General features: G+C 42.0%; 1 protein-coding gene across 2 annotated transcripts; it reads left to right on the forward strand.

The window, feature by feature from the left end:
* Nucleotides 1–1830: 1830 nt before the first annotated feature.
* On the forward strand, nt 1831–21846 carry dcaf11 (ddb1 and cul4 associated factor 11). 2 transcript variants are annotated; one of them, XM_084047981.1, is made up of 15 exons: nt 1831–2040; nt 5718–5940; nt 8860–8987; nt 9988–10109; nt 10579–10643; nt 11241–11341; nt 14075–14221; nt 15296–15350; nt 15682–15750; nt 16074–16131; nt 17127–17312; nt 19018–19180; nt 19989–20141; nt 20356–20462; nt 21236–21846. In XM_084047981.1, the coding sequence occupies exons 2-15, from the start codon at nt 5732–5734 to the stop codon at nt 21311–21313; spliced, it is 1641 nt and encodes a 546-aa protein (XP_083904107.1). In that variant the 5' UTR covers nt 1831–2040; nt 5718–5731; the 3' UTR covers nt 21314–21846. The 2 variants fall into 2 exon arrangements, with proteins under 2 accessions (XP_083904107.1, XP_083904108.1); XM_084047982.1 differs by having other exon boundaries at nt 19018–19171.
* Nucleotides 21847–22226: the final 380 nt, after the last annotated feature.

Here is a 22226-nt window from a genome sequence, read left to right on the forward strand (position 1 = left end):
CCAGAATGTGGAATGCCCTACCAACAGGCATAAAAAAGTGTGACCCCTTACCCTCCTTCAAAACCGCTCTAAAAGAGCACCTACAGGTGGCTGCAAATTGTAACTGGCCCCTGTAAAAAGTAAAAGTGTAAGCTTCTCGCTGGAAATTACCCCCCCCCCCCCCCAACTGTTTACTGTTAATATCTTTCTTTCTTATTATTACTCCTCATATATATGATGTTTTATTTATTTATTTGTATTTATTATTGTATATTATTGTTTGTCTTTAAATGTCTCGACGAATTGAAAACACAGGACCTTAATGGAAACAAGCCCTGAGGGCTTATCTGGGTCATGCTTTTAGCATTATTTTGTATAAATCTATGCCACCGTGCCTTGTTCTTTGCAAAGGTATTCAATCAATCAATCAAAATCAATCAATTAAGAACCAGAAACAGGATTGAGTCAAAAGGTGTGTCCACCAACCTAGACACAGGAGATGTCTCAATAGCACAGCAGGGAGACCAATTACAATATACAACCGTCCCAATTGAATAAGTTATATTGTATTAGCATATTCTACCATACAGATTGAACACAATTACACTGTATTCACAAACAAAATACATAATAGAGCTTTAATTAAGCCCTATTTCAGTTGTTAAAAATAAAAATAGCCAATCTACAAGATCACAATGCAACATAGATCTGCTATTTTCATCTTGAACTCTTGCTGTATGTGGGCACCGGCACAACATCTTTTTAAATGGGAGTCCCTGGCCAAATATGTATCATAATCATTTTGAGGATATCAATTTCCTTGACCTGAACACGTTTAAGAACCACTAAAAAAGTATATTGTATAACTATGTAACTATTGTTTAACTGAAACAATTAATTAAAATGAATCAGTAGCAGCTCCAACAAGGTGTTTTGAGTCTCGCGGTAAGAGGCGGAGTCATAGGGGGCGTGGCTGGGTGGGACATAGCGATCATGTGACAGAAACAGGGCAGGGGTTCTCACGGAGGAAGGCTCTTACCAGCGTTGCCATGTCCGCTTATTATAAGCGACCTTGGGCTTATTTTTCTGTGTAGTTGCTTGAAAATATTGGTAGTTAGTTTTTGGGGGCTTGTTTCTAAAGTGTAGTTGCTTATAATAAATGACCAATGTTGTTAAACATTTTCAAGTCAAGGACCCCCAAATTAATATGTATTTGTCCACGGACCACCATCTGAAAATATTTCATACCAGGGACCCCCGTACCAAATAAAGTGTTACATAAGTTAAATATTCCACATTTTTCAATTTTTCTTCGCATTGCCACACGCTGTGAGGTTGTAGATCTGCTAATTTCAAATAGCAAATGGTCTGGCCTCTGTACTATGACGCTGGATCCCACTTCTTACCAGGGGTCTTCGACGTTTTCAGGCCAAGGACCCCCAAGCTGAGAGAGCGATGAAGCGGGGACCGCCTCTATATTGTATAAAATTGTGTTTCAGATCAACTTTTGCTGCTCTTTTTTCCCTCTAGTCTACACCTATAACCTTTTGCCAAAAATAGCAGATCTACAAGCTCATAACGCCTCGCAGCTATTTTTGGCCAAAGTTATCCTCAGAAAAGGGATGCTATAGGGTTCTGGTTAATGTAAAAAAAAAAAAATATCACACAAATATTTGGCAGACCCCCTGTAGTAACTCTGAGGACCCCCTGTTGAAGACCCCTGTTCTAACACCATTTGTGAGAAAGACCTCCTCAGCGGCTGGAAACAGTACAGGGGCACTTGTTTTCATAGCCCTTGGGTTGCTTGTTTCTCTCGCAGAACCTGGCAACGCTGGCTCTTACATTTTGTAAACAACATGGCGCTTCACGGATCGCAAAGGTTGATAGTCGCTCGGTGAAAGATTGCACTGGGAAAAACGATCCACATTTCACCCAACTGTTTTTTTCACCTGATCTGTACCAACAAACCGGACGTGCAACCATAAGGTCAACCTACACCCTCCAGAGAGCTCCGCAGCCGAGCTATCAAGAAGTAGACCGTTCTCGACCATCAACATAGGGGTAACGTTAGCCCACTTTAGCCATGATCCATGCTAACGGTAGCTTCCTTAGATAACCCGGAGAAGAGACTCGTCTTACGTAGCCGATCTGCTGCAATAAACGGACAAAGTTGCACGTTGATCAGCGAGAATTTAGTTGTTTAATTTCATGCGTTGCGATCGGTGATCAACAGACACTGTCAGACTGTCTGTCTGTCTGTCTGTCTGATGACATGATGAGCTGCAGAGCATATCATTAATTCGTTATGACTGCTGGGCTCTGTGGTAATGAGGCCACGTAAACTACGTAGTCTCTCTCTGTGTCTCTCTCTCTCTCTCTATAGCAGTGGTTCTCAACCTTTTCAGGCCGTGACCCCCCAAAATAATCATATTTGAACTGGGGACCCCCACCCTGTTAAGTAGTTGGAATATAGGAGTTGAGGCACTACATTGATGAGATCCTACAGTACAGTACAGGACTCGGTTCCACAGATACATATTGTTAAAAGCAGATCTACAAGTTCGCAATGCGAGCCGTTGTGAGCTTGTAGATCTGCTTTTAACAATATGTATTTTATATATGTGTATATTACAATATGTATATTATAGAACCACTGTGCTTTTAATGTAGTAAAAGTATTGAAAATTGGAAATACTCCAGTAAAGCAAAAAAATACCTCAAAATTAGTACAGTACTTGAGTAAATGTACTTAGTTACTTTCCACCACTGATAACAAGCCTGCAGATCCCCAAATAGTCTTAATATCTATTTTTTCAGACATGCAAACTTGTAGCTTTTCAGCTACAATAGCCGTTTTGAATCCAAATAGGGCAATAGTGTGACACCTGACCCGAAAAAAACAAGAAAGAAATGACTTGAAGTCATATCCTACCAGGTGCTCTGTGTGTGTGTGTGTAAAGCAAAGTTTGTTGTTTACCCAGGGTGTCGGACTAAGTACGAAACTTGTTTCCAGCCGGACCCTGCATGGAAGCCTTGCTCAAGGGCTATTCAGCGGTGATTCATGATCGATGTGATGAATTGGGGAATCGAACTAGGGACCTTCCGGTATCAAGGCCGCCCCTCTAACCACTAGGCCACCGCTTGTGTGTGTGTGTGTGTGTGTGTGTGTGTGTGTGTGTGTGTGTGTGTGTGTGTGTGTGTGTGTGTGTGTGTGTGTGTGTGTGTGTGTGTGTGTGTGTGTGTGTGTGTGTGTGTGTGTGTGTGTGTGTGTGTTTTTATAGACCTGATTACTTGTATTTCGGATTGCTTGTTTCTCTCGCCAAACCTGGCAACATTGAATCTGCGACAATAAACGCTAGAATGTTTTTTATGTAAGTGGTGGCAACATTTTTTGACACCACATGGGTCTTCCCAACAATGGCGAAGATTGAGGTCAGTGTGAACATGGCCAAATAATAACTTAATAGTACAAAAGTATTGGCATCAAAATGTACTGAAAGTACCAAAAGAAAAGTACTAAATCTGTGAAAATAGCAGATCTACAAGCTCACAACGCGACCACTTGAGGCCAATTACATAAGCTATTTTCAAAAAGAATCTTGAAAGCAAGCCCAAATAAGCAGTGGTGGAAAAAGTACTTAAATTCTCTACTTAAGTAAAAGTACCAATACTGCAATATAAAAATACTCTGTTACAAGTGAAAGGCCAGAATTCAAAATTAACTTGAGTAAAAGTACAAAAGTATTGGTATTAAAATGTACGTGAAGTACCAAAAGTGAAAGTACTAAATCTTTGAAAATAGCAGATCTGCAAGCTCAGTACAGTACTTGAGTAAATGTACTCAGTTACTTTCCAGCACTGCAAATAAACAGCTACATGACGTTGTGACGTCTTTGTTGAACTGCAACATGGCGTTTACACTTTGTTAATTTACAGCCTGTAGGCCTACATCTATATAAACGTTCAGATTTAAAATATGAAGTGCTTACCCCATGGCCACGGATGTTACATTTCATTTCGGGTGGGTCTCAGTACCCGTATATTCCGTATTGTTCAATACAAAGCATTTGAATGCAATCGGCGGCCATTTCCTCATGGAGTTATAATGTATCAGAGTGCATATACCCCCCAACCGCTACAGCCGCGTAGTTGGAAAAAAACGGAGACAATGGCCACCAATCGGATCAAAAAGCTTTGTATTGAACGATACGGAAGATACGGGTACTTATGAGGGCCCGTATATAATTATAACACCCGTAGCCATGAGATAAGCACTTTATATTTGAAATCTGAACGTTTATGTAGATGTACGAGTTGTAAATGGAGAAATGCAAACACCAGGTGTAAGTTCAACCATGACGCAAGTTCAACCACGACGCTTAACAATGCTAAGCTCGTCAACTGCCGTCGTCACCCCACCGTTGTATTTGTCCACATCTTCAGTGAAATTCTTCCATACAAACGAACATCGAGCGGCCTGTTGTTTAGCTGGGGCCGCCCTCACCTATAGCTGCTGTGTTTGCAACATGTGAGCAACATCATGTATTTGGTTTTAAATGGCAATCATTAGCGTCCTGTCTCGGTCTCTCTCGCTCAACATAGCCGTTCATCGTATGGGGAAGTCTCAGACTTCCAGTGGGGGTCCTTGTGTGTGTGTGTGTGTGGCTCTCGCTGCTGCAAAGGAGGAGAGGCGGGTGCTGTATGGACACTTACTCCCCATTGGCTTAAACGGGGGGGAAGTGTGAAGGACAGCCAGGACAGCCAGGACAGCCAATGAGACTTAGGTGTCGACCCCTGAGTGCTTAGGTGTCGACACCTAAGCACTCAGGGTGGCGAAAGTCTACTGAGGCTGTTTGTAGACTCAGGCGCTCTTCGAGCACCTGGTAAAAACATGTTGTCACCCTTTTCACCTCGGGGCTGTTTGCATGCCTGTTTTTTAGACCTTAGAAAGTCTTAAAAATATTTTACACCCCCCTGTTTTTTCCCTTGATGCATTGCACTTTTCTGTCAACCTTCCTTACTATGTAGTCTCCCTGTCGCCATCCAGTTCTATACCTCAGTCTAGTCTCTCTCTTTGAGTTATTGGCTCTATGCACAGCAGCCATATTATCACTTCCTTCCCAGGTGTTACCAATGATACTAATGAAGGCTCTGTTCCATTTACTAGCACAGTGGTTTCCACGACCCCCATAACTCTGAGAGTGTACAAATGGAACCAAATGGACATTACGGGTCCATTTGGTTCCATTTGTACACTCTCAGAGTTACACACCTGTAAGGGGCCATTTGGAAGCCCATGAGGGTCCCTGGACCCCAATAGGCTCTATGCACAGCAGCCATATTGGAAAGACATTGGGCCTCTTCTTACTTCCTTCACAGGTGTTACCAATGATACTAATGAAGGCTCTGTTCCATTCTGGTCAGGGTGCTGATATTGTGCATGTTGGCTCACAACCAAATGGACCCGTAAGGGTTCCATTTGTACACTCTCAGAGTTATGGGGGTCCTTGAAAATAAGACAACCACTATGCCACACTAAATGGAACAGAGCCTTAATTAGTATCATTGGTAACACCTGTGAAGGAAGTAAGGAAGGGGCCCAATTCATTCCCAATATGGCTGCTGTGCATAGAGCCTATTGTAGACCCATTGGTGTAACAGAGTGTTTCCAGTGAGCCAACATGCACAATATCAGCACCCTGACTCTGTTTGACCAGACAACGTTCTCCCCTCGCCAGGATCTCTTCGGTCTATGGGCTCTCAGTCCAGTTCTGGGATGTCCGGTGGAAGGGGATCCTCCAATGACAACCCAGCAGACCAGTCCGATCCAACAGAAGAACCCAACCAGAGCAGCAGTGGTAGCCGAGGCCGCAGGGCGGCGGACAGGCAGCAGGCGGACAGACAGTTATCGTCAGAGGAGGACGTCGATTTAGCTGAAGTGCTGGCTCACCTATTGAGGAGGTGAGTGGGCTTAGTTGAGTTGAGTTTACATTAACCCATTAAGACCTGAGAAGATTCTTAAAAATGTTTTCTAAATCCTAACAGTTTTTTGAAAAAAAAAAAAAAAAAAAAATGGTTTCAAGATTTTTCTAAAATAGCAAATCTACAAGCTCATAGCGCGGCACTCGGTGCCGCGCTATGAGCTTGTATATCTGCTATTTTTGAATAGCCAAATAAATCTTAAAGTGACACAGATGCGTTCCAGGTATTAATAGGTTAACCCATTAAGACCGGGAACGCATCTGTCATTTTTAAATTTCTTTTGCTATTCAAAAAATAGCAGATAACAAGCTCATATGAGCTTGTATATCTGCTATTTAAAAAAAATCTTTGAATATATATATATATATATTTTTTAAAGCAAACATTTGTAACTCAAATCTTTGCTTCTGGGGATTCTACAAATACCTTCTAAATCAGAAACAGTTTTTTTTTTAAATGTATGTTGCTGTAATATCAGTGGTTCTCAAACTTTTTCATGTCAAGGACCACCCAAAATGATATGTATTTGGCCATGGACCCCCATCTCATAATATGTTGTTCCAGGGACCCCCATAAGTTGTTAAAAATGTTCGCTTTAAAAAAAATACATATTCAAAGATTTGCACAAATGTTCACGATTTTTCAAAAATAGAAGATCTACAAGCTCGTAGCGCGCTATGAACTTGTATATCTGCTATTTTTGAATAGCCAAAGAAATCTTAAAACTACACACAGATGCGTTCCCAGTCTTAAAGGGTTAACTTACTTTTGACCATTTTAGCCAAGTGTCAGCTGATGCACGGAGGAAGTGATCTGGGAGGAATGCAATTGTATTTTGCTGATGAAAACAATTAAAAAGGTTTGCTTTATTTAATCGTTTTGCAGCAGAAATTACCGTTTGATTGATTGAATACTTTATTAGTCAGAAATGTAAACAGCACGGGGTACAGTCAGACATTTAAGCTAAAAGGATAACACAAAAAAGTCCTGGGGACTTGTTTCCATTGTGGTCCACATGTATTCAATTCATCAGCATAAAAATAACACAAATATACCTAGCTTAGGGCAGTGGTTCTCAAAGTGGGGTCCGGGGACCCCCAGGGGTCTTTGAGGGAGTTCCATTACCCAGCTAAATGATACATAGTTATGAACCAAATGGACCCTTATGGGTCTGTAACTCTGAGAGTGTACAAATGGAACCAAATGGACCCTTGGCTTACGGGTCCATACTAAATCTTTTCAAATGGGGGTCCACGGGCTAATAAGTGTCAATTTGGGGGTCCTTGACATGAAAACGTTTGAGAACCACTGCCTTTAGGGTGTCACTGGGACCCACAAATTTTGTCATGTAATGAAAGCACCTGTGGACAGGACACGAGCCAACTGTTACTTTTCTGCCCTTGGAACTGGTCCCTGGCAGTTGCAGTGACACCAGTGGTAACATGTCAGACCACCCCGCAACCAGCATGCGGAGTGGAGGATATTGTTCTCTCCCTTCCCTTTTAATAAGTACCACAGAAGCACTGTGGAGCCAGACATAGTTGAGTACAGCATGTAAAACAGTGGTGCATGCTGCCAGCTATGAATCTGTCCCGGAGAGGCTACTTCCTCACTGTGTGGAGCAACACAGGGTCTGCAGCCAGGCAAGGAGACCATGAACCCAGTTTGATTGATTGTTGCTATACGTCTGTAAATTAGCTAACTCCTGATGGAGGTTATTTTGTAAGATGTACGGCAAATTTGTGTGTGTGTGTGTGTGTGTGTGTGTGTGTGTGTGTGTGTGTGTGTGTGTGTGTGTGTGTGTGTGTGTGTGTGTGTGTGTGTGTGTGTGTGTGTGTGTGTGTGTGTGTGTGTGTGTGTGTGTGTGTGTGTGTGTGTGTGTGTGTGTGTGGGGCCCAACTGTAATTGATTGCTCCATTACTGGTCGGTTGAGTCACACATTCAAAGAGGGGTTGGCGGCCCTCAGGGGGGCTGCCAGGGGGCGCCAGGGGACCATTTGGAAAGTAGGGGAAAATGGAAGAAAAAAGAAAAATCACTACAATATATATTATGTATATATTGGTTATGACATTCTCACATTTTCTCAAAATTATTAAAAATGTTTCAAAAATAGGAGATGTACAAGTTCACAACACTTGAAATAGGCTCTGTGCACAGCAGCCATAGTATCACTTCCTTCACAGGTGTTATCTATGATACTAATGAAGGCTCTGTTCCATTTAGTGTAGCACAGTGGTTCTCAGATATTTCAATTTCCACGACCCCCATAACTCTGAGAGTGTACAAATGGAACCAAATGGAGGGTCCATTTGGTTCCATTTGTACACTCTCAGAGTTACACACCCGTAAGGGGACATTTGGAAACCCCTTAAGGAACCATGAGGGTCCCTGGACACACATTTTAGACCCACTGGTGTAGCAGAGTGTTTCCAGTGAGCCAACAGCACCCTGACTCTGTTTGACCAGAATGGAACAGAGCCTTCATTAGTATCATTGGTAACACCTGTGAATGTCTTCATAATATGGCTGCTGTGCATAGAGCCTATTGATTAAGTTAGCTATTTTTGTTGTTTTTTTATTTAATCTTTTAAAACTATTTCGCAATGGTGGGCTTCAGCCAGAGGCTATGGCTGGTCCTTGCCATGGAAAGGTTTGGGAACCACTGGATTGATTGATTGATTGGTTAGTTGCTTGATGTGATGAGGTATGTGTGTGTGTGTGTGTGTGTGTGTGTGTGTGTGTGTGTGTGTGTGTGTGTGTGTGTGTGTGTGTGTGTGTGTGTGTGTGTGTGTGTGTGTGTGTGTGTGTGTGTGTGTGTGTGTGTGTGTGTGTGTGTGTGTGTGTGTGTGTGTGTGTGTGTGTGTGTGTGTGTGTGTGTGTGTGTGTTTGTGTGTGTAGGGGCCAGGTAAGGCTGATCCATGGCAGTGGGGCCACAGCACTCCAGTTGGTCCAGTCATACTCAGATTCTGATGATGACAGCGATGGAGCCTGGGAAGGCCGCCTGGGACACCGATACAACCCCCCCGGTAAAACCCATCATTTACATCAGGGGTCTTCAACGTTTTCAGGCCAGGGACCCCCTAGCTGAGAGAGAGATGAAGCAGGGACCCCCTCTATATTGCATATTAAATTGTGTTTCAGATTCAGCTTTTTTTGTTTACTTGGTCTGCTCTTGTTTCCCTCTATACCAAACACCTCTTTGCCAAAAATAGCCGATCTACAAGCTCACAACGCCTCGCAGCGCGAGGCGTTGTGAGCTTGTAGATCTACTATTTTTGGGCTAAAGTTCTCCTCAGAATAGGGATGCTAGGGTTCAAGTGGTTAAAGGTGGGGTAAGTGATTTTCTTTGGTTAAAATAAGTGTTAAATTACTCTATATTCTGATAGTACTCATTGCTATAGAGTGTTTGTTCAGTAAAAGGAGTCTCCTTGTCTCTCCAGCTCTTTATAAAACAGAAAATGCATTTTCGTTTCAGTTTCATTTCCAATTTTATCCAATCAGGATAGAGAACTCAATCAGGATATAGATTAAACAAGTGAAATTGGAAGTGATGACACTAAGAAATGAGCAGGCAAAATTGGAACTAGAACACTATGAAAATGAAGCTTAAAAATGGGTACTTTCTCCTGATTGGCTGAGATTTTGACACCTACCGGAAAATTTATTTTCTGTTTATTAAAGAGCTGGAGAGACGGGGAGACTCCTGTCACTGAACAAACACTCTATAGCAATGATTACTATCAGAATATAGCGCTGTAACAAAATATTTTTTGTTTTAACCCAAAAATATCACTTACCCTAACTTTTAAGGTAAAAAAAAAAAACATATCACGCAAAGATTTGGCGGACCCCCTGTAGTAACTCTGAGGACCCCCTAGGGGTCCCGGACCCCCTGTTGAAGACCCCTGATTTACATGTATCTACACTGCTTATGAAAACTGCATTGCCTTGTCACACACCCTGCATTTATAATGATGACGATATCATGCTCTGAAAATACTGACCCGTTTGTTGCTTTCCTGACAGTGGACGTCCAGCCTGACACACAGGAATTGGATCAGAGTGAGATCCGAACCCAGATCATGGTGGCCACCGCCTCCTACAGCCTGAGGGCAGGGCGACGGAGCTTCACCCACATGCTCAGAGAGGTAATACGTGAATATTAACCCTTTAAGACCGGGAAGGCAGGATTTCTTTAGCTATTCAAAATAGCAGATCCACAAGCTCATGTGGTGCCGCACTATGAGCTTGTAGATCTGCTTGTGGGTCCATTTGGTTCCATTTGTACACTCTCAGAGTTACACACCTGTAAGGGGCCATTTGGAAGCCCATGAGGGTCCCTGGACCCCAACTGTAGACCCACTGGTGTAACAGAGTGTTTCCAGTGGGCCAACATGCACAATATCAGCACCCTGACTCTGTTTGACCAGAATGGAACAGAGCCTTCATTAGTATCATTGGTAACACCTGTGAATGTTTTCATACTGTGGCTGCTGTGAATAGAGCCTATTACCAATGGATTCGAATTCAGTTCTAATCGATATTGGTATTTGAGAATGTGTAGGAGTTCTTGTAAATGTTGACTGTCTGTTTCTCTGTGCTCCGTGTCTCTGGCAGAGGGAACAAGGCAGGTGTAGAGGATCCAGTTTTTCCCATGGCGAGTGCAGTCGCATCCGCACACAGTGAGTATGTCTAGACGACATGCAACAATGCACTCCTACACTAGACTAGCCAAACACCTACTGCTCCAAGAGGAGCAACATGCCGTCACGCCAGCCTACACTACTTTTTACTGCAGAAGTAAACAAAGCAAATAAATTAGGTAAATCGTTTTCTATTGACTGGTCCTTGAATTTTCTAGATCCTACGTACATGTTTTTTTTATGAGGTTCTACTGGTGCCGTAATGTTTTCAAATCAGTTATGGTCATTTCCATGGAAACGGAACTGTAGCCAAATGAACGCAGGCAATAAAATGTAACTTATGTAAAAAATAAATAAAAAAAAAGTATTGCTGTGAGCTGTGGTTGAAAAGAATTTGAACGCAGAACCAAGTACTTGCCACCACTTGGTTACATAAGTCAATAACCTGGGGCAGAGGTCTTTCTGTCTGTGTGACCTACAGTAGGGAGACAAAGATCTAACATGGTCTCAAAGATAAGGACTCATCAGTGACGAGCTGGGTGTGTGTGTGTGTGTGACCTTTAAGTAACCCGGCACTAGAGACCTGTTAATAGACCATAGGTTTTTGACTTGCAGTAAACATATTCCTTCCAACAGCTTCCTGCCAAACTATGTCTCCCACAAGGATACATACCACCAGAAAGCCTTCTGTGGTGTGTACAATGAGGACGGCAACATGTTCCTCTCTGCCTGCCAAGGTAGGAAGTAACTCTGCCTCAAAATAAAAACACAATGATATGACAGGATGTCATATGTTATGAGCCCTCTGTAACACCCATACCAGTCTAATAGTAATGCAGTAATAATTATTAAACATGCGTTTTAACTTGATTGAAGTCAGTATACTTAAGAGGTTATTGACACCATGTATCTTTATTGAATAGGCTCTATGCACAGCAGTCATATTGGGAATGAATTGGGCCCCTTCCTTACTTCCTTCACAGGTGTTACCAATGATACTAATTAAGGCTCTGTTCCATTTAGTGTGGCATAGTGGTTGTCTTATTTTCAAGGACCCCCACAACTCTGAGAGAGTACAAATGGAACCAAATTATTATTATTATTATATGGAAAGCTCCACCCTCATCATCAAAGGCTAAAACGGAAAGTACTTGAAAACACAATTTGATCTAGGTCTTGTAGCATCATGTGATATGAATATTTTGTTTTGATTGGTTGTTATTGATTTTATAACCTTCTGTCAGACATTTCTGCTCTATTGATATTAGTATACTCTGCATGAATGAAGTTATATCATATCCTATTATACTATGAACTACATTTTGTGGCACAAGGTCATATGTGCCTTGAGCCCACACGCCGTGTTTGTCCTTGCTAAGTCTAGTTGTTAATTATTTACCAAGTCCAGATTTACACCGCTCAAAATAGAAAATAAAAATCTTCTGTGCATCTTAGAGGTGGTAGCAAAGCAACGCCTTTGCTGACTGAACGATAGCCAGCCAATCAAGAGGTGTGAGAGTGGAACAGCACGGTGCATTGGCTCTGGTTCAGATATACACCAATTATGTTCTGCTGTGAATAGTAAATGCAGTCAGGTTTCACCAGCCACACAAATGAAGTCTTCTCATCTTTCATCCTGTAATCTCATCTCCTTGAATCAGCATGATCGAGCATGATTTTCTCTCTATACTTCCGTTTCCTCTCTCTCCCAGTCATTTCTCTCCCTCAATTTTTTCTCTCTTGAAAATCACATCACATTTTATACTTATTTTCATGACACTTTATAACAAAAAAAACTGCAGAAAATATTTTTGGATTAATTACAATTGTGGTCTTTAGAATGCTTGTGATGCTGTTGTGACTTTAGCCTGCATTGATTGATTGGATGCAGCTACAAAAATGTGGCATAGAAACCATTTACACTAAAGCTTTATTAGTTAGGACATTCATTACGTTTCAGCGGTGCAACCAGAGTCAGTAAATTGCTAGTTTGAAATGAATTGGCAGTTCAAAGAACTTCATACAGTCTTTACACGCAAACGTAATGATGCAATTACGAGTAGCTGGTGCACACTCCATATCTTAGACTCATGAACCATATCACATGCTCCATAAGGATATTATTATTTTACATATTGTGGAGTAGGTGTCATCATGTCTTAATATAAGCGGTCTGGAAACTCACCCTTATTTATGTCTCCTTGCAGTTGCAGATGAAGGTCAAACAATATACAAAGTCACTAGAGTATTACCGTCTTAAATGTTTTAAGGACAATAATTTGACATGACTCAAAATCCAGCACTTTGCTATAAAAGCGCAGTTTTATTTGTACTTGTTCCTATTATGTTACATGCATTTCCTAGGAGTCTGGAACTTCAATACGAACTCTGTACTCTGGATGTTGGCTGTCATATGATTGCCACCACTTTCCATTTGATTAGAAACACCTGTTGTTTTCCAACCAGAGGCTATGTGATGCCGTTCAATCACTGGAGCTGAATGCAAATTTGTTGTGCTTAGCACTTGTCACAGGAAGCTAAATTTAGATCCTTAAAATATTCGGAAGAAATTGACATAAATAACTTCTTGTTATAGCCACAGCTTCCCTCGCATGCCTGCAATTTAATCTGCAATTAGGCTTGTAGTTACACAATATGCACTGTCCACAACATGTATCTAACACCCCATTGAGCTCTTTATGATAAAAATAAAAGTAACAACTGACTAACCACTTAAGTAAGTAAGCCTTGCCGAGCCATGTGGCCCAAAGGGCAGGAGCCTATCTCCTGTTTCTGTAGCGTGAGGTGGCTTGTTATACAAGTACATCCCCCAGCCATGATGTAAAAGTACACCCCCTGGACATGATGCTTGTATGTAACAGGCCAGGGACTTACCCCCGATCCAACCATTGATGCTGAGTGCCAAGCAGGAAGGCATTGGGTCACATATTTATAATCTTTGGTATGATTTTCACCAAAGAACACCGGCGTATGACGGAGTATAAATTACTTATCACATATAGACCTTGGCTATAGGCTCTATGCACAGCAGCCATATTATCACTTCCTTCACAGGTGTTACCAATGATACTAAAGAAGGCTCTGTTCCATTTAGTCTAGCACAGTGGTTTCCACGACCCCCATAACTCTGAGAGTGTACAAATGGAACCAAATGGACCCTTACGGGTCCATTTGGTTCCATTTGTACACTCTCAGAGTTACACACCTGTAAGGGGCCATTTGGAAGCCCATGAGGGTCCCTGGACCCCAACTGTAGACCCACTGGTGTAACAGAGTGTTTCTAGTGAGCCAACATGCACAATATCAGCACCCTGACTCTGTTTGACCAGAATGGAACAGAGCCTTCATTAGTATCATTGGTAACACCTGTGAATGTCTTCATAATATGGCTGCTGTGAATAGAGCCTATTTTTTGGCTAATAATGACTAAATTATGAATCCCTCTGCAGACCAGAACATCCGGCTGTACGACACCAGCAGGGGGCGCTTTAAGCTGCGGAGGACAGTGAAGGCGCGAGACGTGGGCTGGAGCGTGCTGGATGTTTGCTTCACCCCAGACACACAGCACATTCTCTACTCCAGCTGGTCTGACTACAGTAAGGTTATAGAACCACAGGAACATCACAAATATGTTGGATAGAAACGTTGTGCTTGCCCCATGCATCTTACTGTTTGTTTTTGAAGAGAGTAAAAAAAAATGGCGTGGCCATTTTCCAAATATACAGTAGATCCCTAGCAGCAGTGGCGGCAGGATTGCCATTTTGGGTGGCCACGTCAGAGTGATGGGTGGGCCGTCACAGGTGCCACCCCCCCCCCAACCTCCCTCCACAAGTTGATATTGAATAATTAACTTAATTGAACTTAATTGCCTTACATTCATGTGCTTCGGTGCTGTACTTTGAACTAAACCTGTTAGTGTATCCTTGATTAGAGGAGTCAGGCAGTGAATGGGAGGAGCATTTTTAAATAATTCTCAGATGTGTAATATACCAACATCTGTGAAGAATATTAGCTAGCTAGTTTATACCGACTAGAAACCAATTTGCTTCAGCACTTCTCAGCCAGCTGCAGTGCTTTTAAGGTAGGGTAAGTGATATTTTTTGTTTTTTTGGTTATTCTTAGGTTAAAAAGGTTAAAGTACTATATTCTGATAGTAATCATTACTACAGAGCGTTTGTTCGGTCACAGGGGTCTCTCCAGCTCTTTAGTAAACAGAATATAGTACATTTTCAGGTAGGTGACAAAATTGAAGCCAATCAGGACTCAGGAGAGAGCACTGAAAATGCATTTTCTGTTTAATTAAGAGCTGGAGAGACATGGGAGACTCCTTTTACGGAACAAACACTCTATAGCTATAGCAATGAGCACTATCAGAATATAGAGCTATTTCACACTTATTTTAACCAAAAATCACTTACCCTACCCTTTTAAGTTTAAAACAAGTACAGCCACTGCTGGAATAAATTCCCAGGCTTGTCTCACCCTATCAGAGCCACCCAGCATCGTTATGACGCTACTTGACTCCTCCTTGGTTACTATGCCTACCTTTTAGCTTTCATTTCAACTGCAATCCTACCCAAATTAGTTGCTTCTGCCACACAGTTATTCACGAGTCACGACAATGTGTTTTACTCATTATGTTCTCTCTTTCTCTCACTCTATCCCTGTAGTTCATGTGTGCAGTGTAGACGGAGACAGTGAAACTCACACCGCCTTGGACCTCAAGTTAGTGTTTCTCCTCCATAGTAACTTATAGCATTGCAGCTCAGGTACAGTAATCTATCAGTCCCAGCTTCTCTACCTCCATTACTGCATGGGTGAATGATGCTGACAGAGTTCATCACATCACTCCACTCACTCTGTGTATCAAGTCACCAATTACAGGGACTATTATGGCATAGCAGCATACCTCTGTTCAAACCCATAACGATTCCAACAATATGGTGACGAGAGTCTCATTCATGCACGTTATAGAGTAGACTGTGCAGTAGTAATGTTGCTGATGTTGTGTGTTGTCGCGCTGAGCTTGTTGTGTGTGTGTTGTTGTGTTGTGTAGTCCAGACGAGAGGAGGTTCTGTGTGTTCTCGCTGGCCGCATCCACGGACTCCAAGGAGATATTGGGGGGGTGAGTTCAACTGATGTGTTTAATAATGGTACACATGTGAGCTAAAGCTGTGAAGCAGATAAACCTGTACTTTTTTGTGTCATCAACATTTCTATACATATATTTATTATACACTATTCTTAAAACTATAAAGAACTTGAAACTATGTATTCTATGCAATGTGCATTACAAATAAAGTTGAATGCAATTACTGTTGATCTTAAAAGGCAGCTGCTACATATTCAGAAGAGCAATTTAAAATACCCCCATCAGCAATCAGTGTGAAAGGTCAATGTACAGATTTGGATGAGTATTAATTAATTCAGTCTCTGTCACTTTTCCAGAGCAAACGATGGCTGCCTCTACGTCTATGATAGGGAGCAGAATAAAAGAACACTGAAGGTTTGTGGGTGTGTGGGAGTGTGTGTGTCTACATATAGGCCTGTTTCTGTGAATTGTGTTTAGCTACAGTACCTGCTCACAAGTCACTGTTCTGTAGTGATCAAGGTGAGCTGAATGCGTGTCATCTCATCTCACATAAAGCTTTCCACTGTCCCTGCCACCTGTGTCTGCTAGCAGTGGGTCCCGCTCCGCTCCACCACGGGGGGGTTTAGCGCACCTCTTTTCTCCTCCCCCGTTTCTGTGTGGAAGTCACAAAATGACCTCCGCCATCTGTTTTGTCTCTGTGTATCGTTCGCTCTTCCTCACTGCCCCCCCCCACCTGAGTTTATGCATCAATCTCTGTACTTTGTCTCCTACTGTATCTCTCTCTCTCGTGTCCATGCATGCCCTCCCCCGTACCCTTGTCCCCATGTCTCCTAGTCTCTCACCTACTGTACATTAACCCATTGAGGCCTGAGGTTCTGCAAAATGTCTTCTAAATCCTAACGGTTTTCTAAAAAAACGTATGTTTCTATATCAGTGGTGCTCAAACTTTTTCATGTCAAGGACCCCCAAAATGATATGAATTTGGCCGCGGACCCCCATCTCAAAATATTTTGTTCCAGGGACCCCCAGAAGCAAAGATTTGAGTTAATGTTTGCTTTAAAAGTATATATATATTCAAAGATTTGCACACATTTTCACGATTTCTCAAAAATAGCAGATCTACAAGCTCATAGCGCAGCACTCGGTGCCGCGCTATGAGCTTGTATATCTGCTATTTTTGAATAGCCCAAAGTGTAAAATAATGCTTTTTTAGCTCAAATCAAAAAATGGCACAGATGCTTCTTCAGGTCTTAATGGGTTAACACATGGAGGCAAATTCACTGTTGCATATCGTGCACGCACATTTACATACCGGCACACGTTTTTTTTTACCCCACATGCACTTCTCTTTCATTCGCAGTCCCACACACACACACTCACTGTACCCTTCTCCCTGTGCCCCGGCTCAGATTGACGCTCACGAGGACGACGTGAACGCGGTGGCGTTCGCCGACAGCTCCTCCCAGCTGCTCTTCTCCGGCAGCGACGACGCGCTGTGCAAGGTGTGGGACAGACGGACGCTGCGTGAGGAGCGGCCGCAGCCCGTAGGACAGCTGGCCGGTCACCGAGATGGCGTCACCTTCATCCACAGCAAGGTAGCTAGAGGGATGCGTGGTGGTGGAGGTGGGTGGGCAAAACAAAATGGAGGCTGGAGTTTAATTAACCTGTCATGGAGGTCAACAAAGAGTCTCCATACTGACAAAAAAAAAACAAGTGTTCGCCGTATTACAACCAGGAATGTGAATGTATGAGGTTTTTAGTATGTGGAATGTTATGGTTAACAGTATTAGCCACAACTAACTGAAATGGGCCCTATGCACGGCAACCATATTGCCATGAAATAGGAGGGTAATGTTACTTCCTTCAAACGTATTAACAATGATACTAATTAAGGCTCTGTTCCATTTGTGTAGCAGAGCCTTTCCAGTGTGCCAACATGCACCCTGGCTCTGTTTGACCTGAACGGAACACAACCTTAATCAGTATTACTGGTAACATCTGTGAAGGAAGTAACATTGCACTCCTATTTCATGCCAATATGGCTGCCGTGCTTAGGGCCCATTATTTAAAAAAAAAGGTAACATGGAAAATACACACCACTTGCTTCTCTTTTGTGATGCAGGGAATCAATCCCCCAAAGATCCCCCTAAATTGAAGAGTAAGAGACTATTTATGTTACATCGCACGACTGTGTCACGTGCGAAAATAGCAGATCTACAAGCTCACACTGCATCGCAGATGAGACGTGTTGTGAGCTTATAGATCGGCTATTTTCTATAAGTGACTATAGCTCATGCTTATTAGTCTAAAAGCCACACTACAGTCTGTGCTGCTTCTTACACCCAACTGTAAATGGGCTGATTACCATTCCACTCTCTGAGAGCATGAAGGATTGCCATAACAGATTTTGGTGACTCAATAGTGGCCTTTCCTCCAGCACTATCCTTTGGCCAAAATGTCCAATTGCACACAAATTCGAATGGGCGGATTGTCATGAAACTTAATGCGTTCAGCAAGGAAGAAATACTAATGTTGGCCTTTCCTTTAGCAGCATCCTTAGGCCAAACCCAAGTAATAGGCTCTATTCACAGCAGCCATATTATGAAGACATTCACAGGTGTTACCAATGATACTAATGAAGGCTCTGTTCCATTCTGGTCAAACATTGTGCATGTTGGCTCAATGGAAACCTTCCGAATGGTTCCTTACAGGTGTGTAACTCTGAAATGTCATTTGTACACTCTCAGAGTTATGGGGGTCGTGGAAACCACTGTGCTACACTAAATGGAACAGAGCCTCCATTAGTATCATTGGTACTGTAACACCTGTGAAGGAAGTGATAATATGGCTGCTGTGAATAGAGCCTAGTTGGGCAGTTAATAAGTCACTTTTGAATTTCGTTAGTAAATTGATCTTTTCTCCTGGGACAAGTTTCTGCTAGACTTCCCAAACCAAGCTGCACATTAAAGGTTTCATTACGTTCAGTTTTACAACACATTAAAAGTCTTTGTCATGGTCCTTCAAAAGTGTATAGAAAGTTTTAACAAAAAACAAAAAATCCACACATTGATCCATGGCAGGTGTTTTTCTCTCACATTTCTAAAAATGCAACGATAACCTAACTTGGTAAAACAAACAACAATGACGATGTGTTGGATTACTACTGTTTACTGTCTGTGAATCATAGGATTCATCACCATAATTATCATACCATATCGATCAGTAAGGTTCATTATCTGGGGTTAATGAAGGTGCACAGAATATTCCATGTCAATATCATGTTTCATATTTCTGTACCAGGGCGATGCACGCTATCTGATCAGCAACTCTAAGGATCAGTCCATCAAGCTGTGGGACATCAGGAAGTTCTCGCCCAAGGAAGGGCTGGCTGCCTCGCGCCTCGCTGTCACCCAGCAAAACTGGGATTACCGCTGGCAACAGGTCCCCCAGAGAGGTGCGGATGGTAAAGAAAGAGCGTACACTGGAGAGTAGAAAGGGCTGACAGAGGAGTGTTCGGAAGTAGGAAGAGAGGTGGATGTATCTTCATGAACAGTGATCCTTAAAACCAGGATGTTAACTGTTACTACAGTATGCCTCTTCCACGTACACACACAAGCACTTTAACACAGCGTAGATACATTGTCTGTTTTCAGCTTTGGCCATACAGTATATTGTACATTACGTTAATGAATTTACCTGACTAACTGAGTCAATGTTAGCAAAATATCATTGTATGGTTAATTAGTTATGGACTTTTCAATTTCATGTGTACAATTTCTCCAGGGATTATTTTCAGTTCGACTTTCCAAAACTTAAAGCTCAACGATAACATAACTTTGCCAAAAAATAAATGATCGTTTGCTGGATTAGTCAATGAATATATTAACTGTTGTACTGCACCATTGGCAGTGTGCTATTGCACATTCACTTAACTATAATTCTCTCTGGTATTTGCTCAACTCTCATTGGAAATGTATTGGCTTTACTTAATTGTACTTAGTTTTATAAATTCTTTATCGTTAACTACTTTCAATCTGGCATCCCTAATTCGGCCATGTCAGTATAGGTGAACATTTTCAAAAACAGCCGATTTACAAGTTCACAACGCAAGCCTGTAGATTGCCTATTTTCGGCATGCAACACCATCATATGATGATGCAGTATGAAAAAGGGCTTAAGTGCTTAAGCCTTATTATGCAACTGACATAATTATACACTTGACTTACACGTGTGTTTTGTGCGTGCTCTGTGTGTGTCTCTCTCCCGCCCAGCCTTGAAAAGACACAAGCTGACCGGTGACACCTCAGTGATGACGTACCGTGGCCACGGCGTTCTGCACACGCTCATCCGCTGCCGTTTCTCACCAGAGTTCAGCACCGGACAAAGATTTATCTACTCAGGGTGCTCTACCGGCAAAATCATAAGTGAGTCTTACAGTATACAGTACATGTCCTCAGTGTATAAATACTGTATGTGTGAGGCCTGAAATGCTCTCTGACAGACATACTGTATATAGATCCTGTATGTATGACAGTGAAATATAAGCTTAATGACATGTTCTATATTCGTATGCACTTTCTCCCAAATGGAGGACATGAAAGTAGCTACATTTCTTTTGGTGTGTGTCCAATTACCCAGTTTACGATGTGCTAACGGGCGCCGTGGTAGCCAGGCTGGCGAGTCATGATGCGTGTGTGAGGGATGTTAGCTGGCATCCTTACGAGGACAACATCGTCAGCAGTTCTGTGAGTACTGCTATCTCTCTCTCTATCACCGATGTTATACTAGTGGTTCTCAAAGTGAGGAGTCCCCAGCTATTTGATTATATATCATCACCCTATTTTATACTTAGGCTATTTTAAATTGGCTATTTTTGAAAGATCTTCATTTGAAGAATTTAAGCATTTTTAACAGCACAAATCTTCTCTTATGGGGGTTCCTGGCACACATTTATTTCAGATGGGGGTCCACGTCCAAATACATATACATTTGGGGGTCCTTGACAGGAAAATGTTTGCGAACCGCTGAGTTCGACCACAGGCAATGTGCTGATATTAAATATATGGCATATTATACAGTTATCTACAGTACAACACTCTTTTTTTCCAAAGGTGTAGTTAGAAAGTCCTTGGCATTGACAATAGTTGATATGAAGGTAGCTGCAATGGAGCAGAAGTGCTTTTTAGAGCAAATGTTAATGTTCAAATGAACTGTGAGAAATGATAAAGGACATAGTAATCAAAAACAGATAAATAATAATAATCATTATCTTCACATTAGCCGCAATGATGCATCCCCATTTAGTAGACAACAACCGAAATCGGACATGATTTCTTTCCTCCCACCTTTCTCTAACTTCCTCTGTCATTCCTCTCTACCTTTCTCATGTTTTCTCACTCCCTTTCCCTTATTCTCGCTCTCTCTCTCATTTTCCACTTCTGTTGTTTTCTCTCTCCCCGTCTCCCGATCTCTCGTTCCTTCCATTCCATTGTCATATTCACCCCTCTCTCCTCCATAGTGGGATGGAGTGGTACGCATGTGGGAGCACAGACAAACCCACCCGCTAGAGGAGGATCGAGAGAGGGAGCGAGACTGAACGCTGGAATCCCCCGCACCCGGAGCTTGTTACGAAAAAACAGCAGTTTGAACCCTAGTGATGGTCATTATAAGTTAAATTAATGTTAGAAATGTACTGGGCAAACAAAGTGTGACTATAATGACAATAACTGTATAAATTATGTATAATATTTCAATGTTAGGCCTCTGTTCACAGAGTAAGTCAAGAGTGCTGATTTGGAATCAGTGTGGACTTTCTTATTGAGAATGCCGTGGTCCATTGGGCCATTATCGCTGATCTGATGTCCGAACTCAGACTTTGAGGACAACTCAGTTGTCTGGTTGGACAAAAATATATAATTTTTGGCCAAAGCAAACATGTTTTATTCATGTTGAGGCCAAGACTTTGTGAAGCGGTTGGGATGCAGATATATACCTTCATGCATACATACGTACATACTTACATACACATTGATCTGTGTATGTGCTATTAGAGTGTGTTTATATCAATATCTGTGTTTCATTCCCAGACCTCTGTTTTGCATTATCAATAAAACATTTCTTTAAATGTAATTACACAGATAGTTTTTCAATTTTTAATTTTAATTCTACTTTTTTGTAACTTGAGCGACATTTGTAGTCCAGACTTGAATCTAACATAACTTCTCAACGAACCAGCCACTGGATGGTTGGTTGAATTCCACATTTTCACCAAACAATTTCAGTTATAAGCACCTTCTCTGGGATGCCTGGTGGCTCAAACAGTTAGTGCAGGGACCTCATGCTCCTAATGAGTTGCAAGTACCCATTTAAGTCCAACTCCCGTCAAGTCGTGCATGGCTCCCCTCTTTCTGCCCTAGGTTTATCTAAATAAAGCATAAAATACTATAACTTGACCTGAGGTTGTCACAATTCACTGGGAAATCCGTATTTAGAGAAGTTATTACTTGTTT

The sequence above is a fragment of the Gymnoscopelus microlampas genome (genome assembly GCF_963454915.1).
Source record: "Gymnoscopelus microlampas genome assembly, chromosome: 22".
Taxonomy (NCBI): Eukaryota; Metazoa; Chordata; class Actinopteri; order Myctophiformes; family Myctophidae; genus Gymnoscopelus; species Gymnoscopelus microlampas.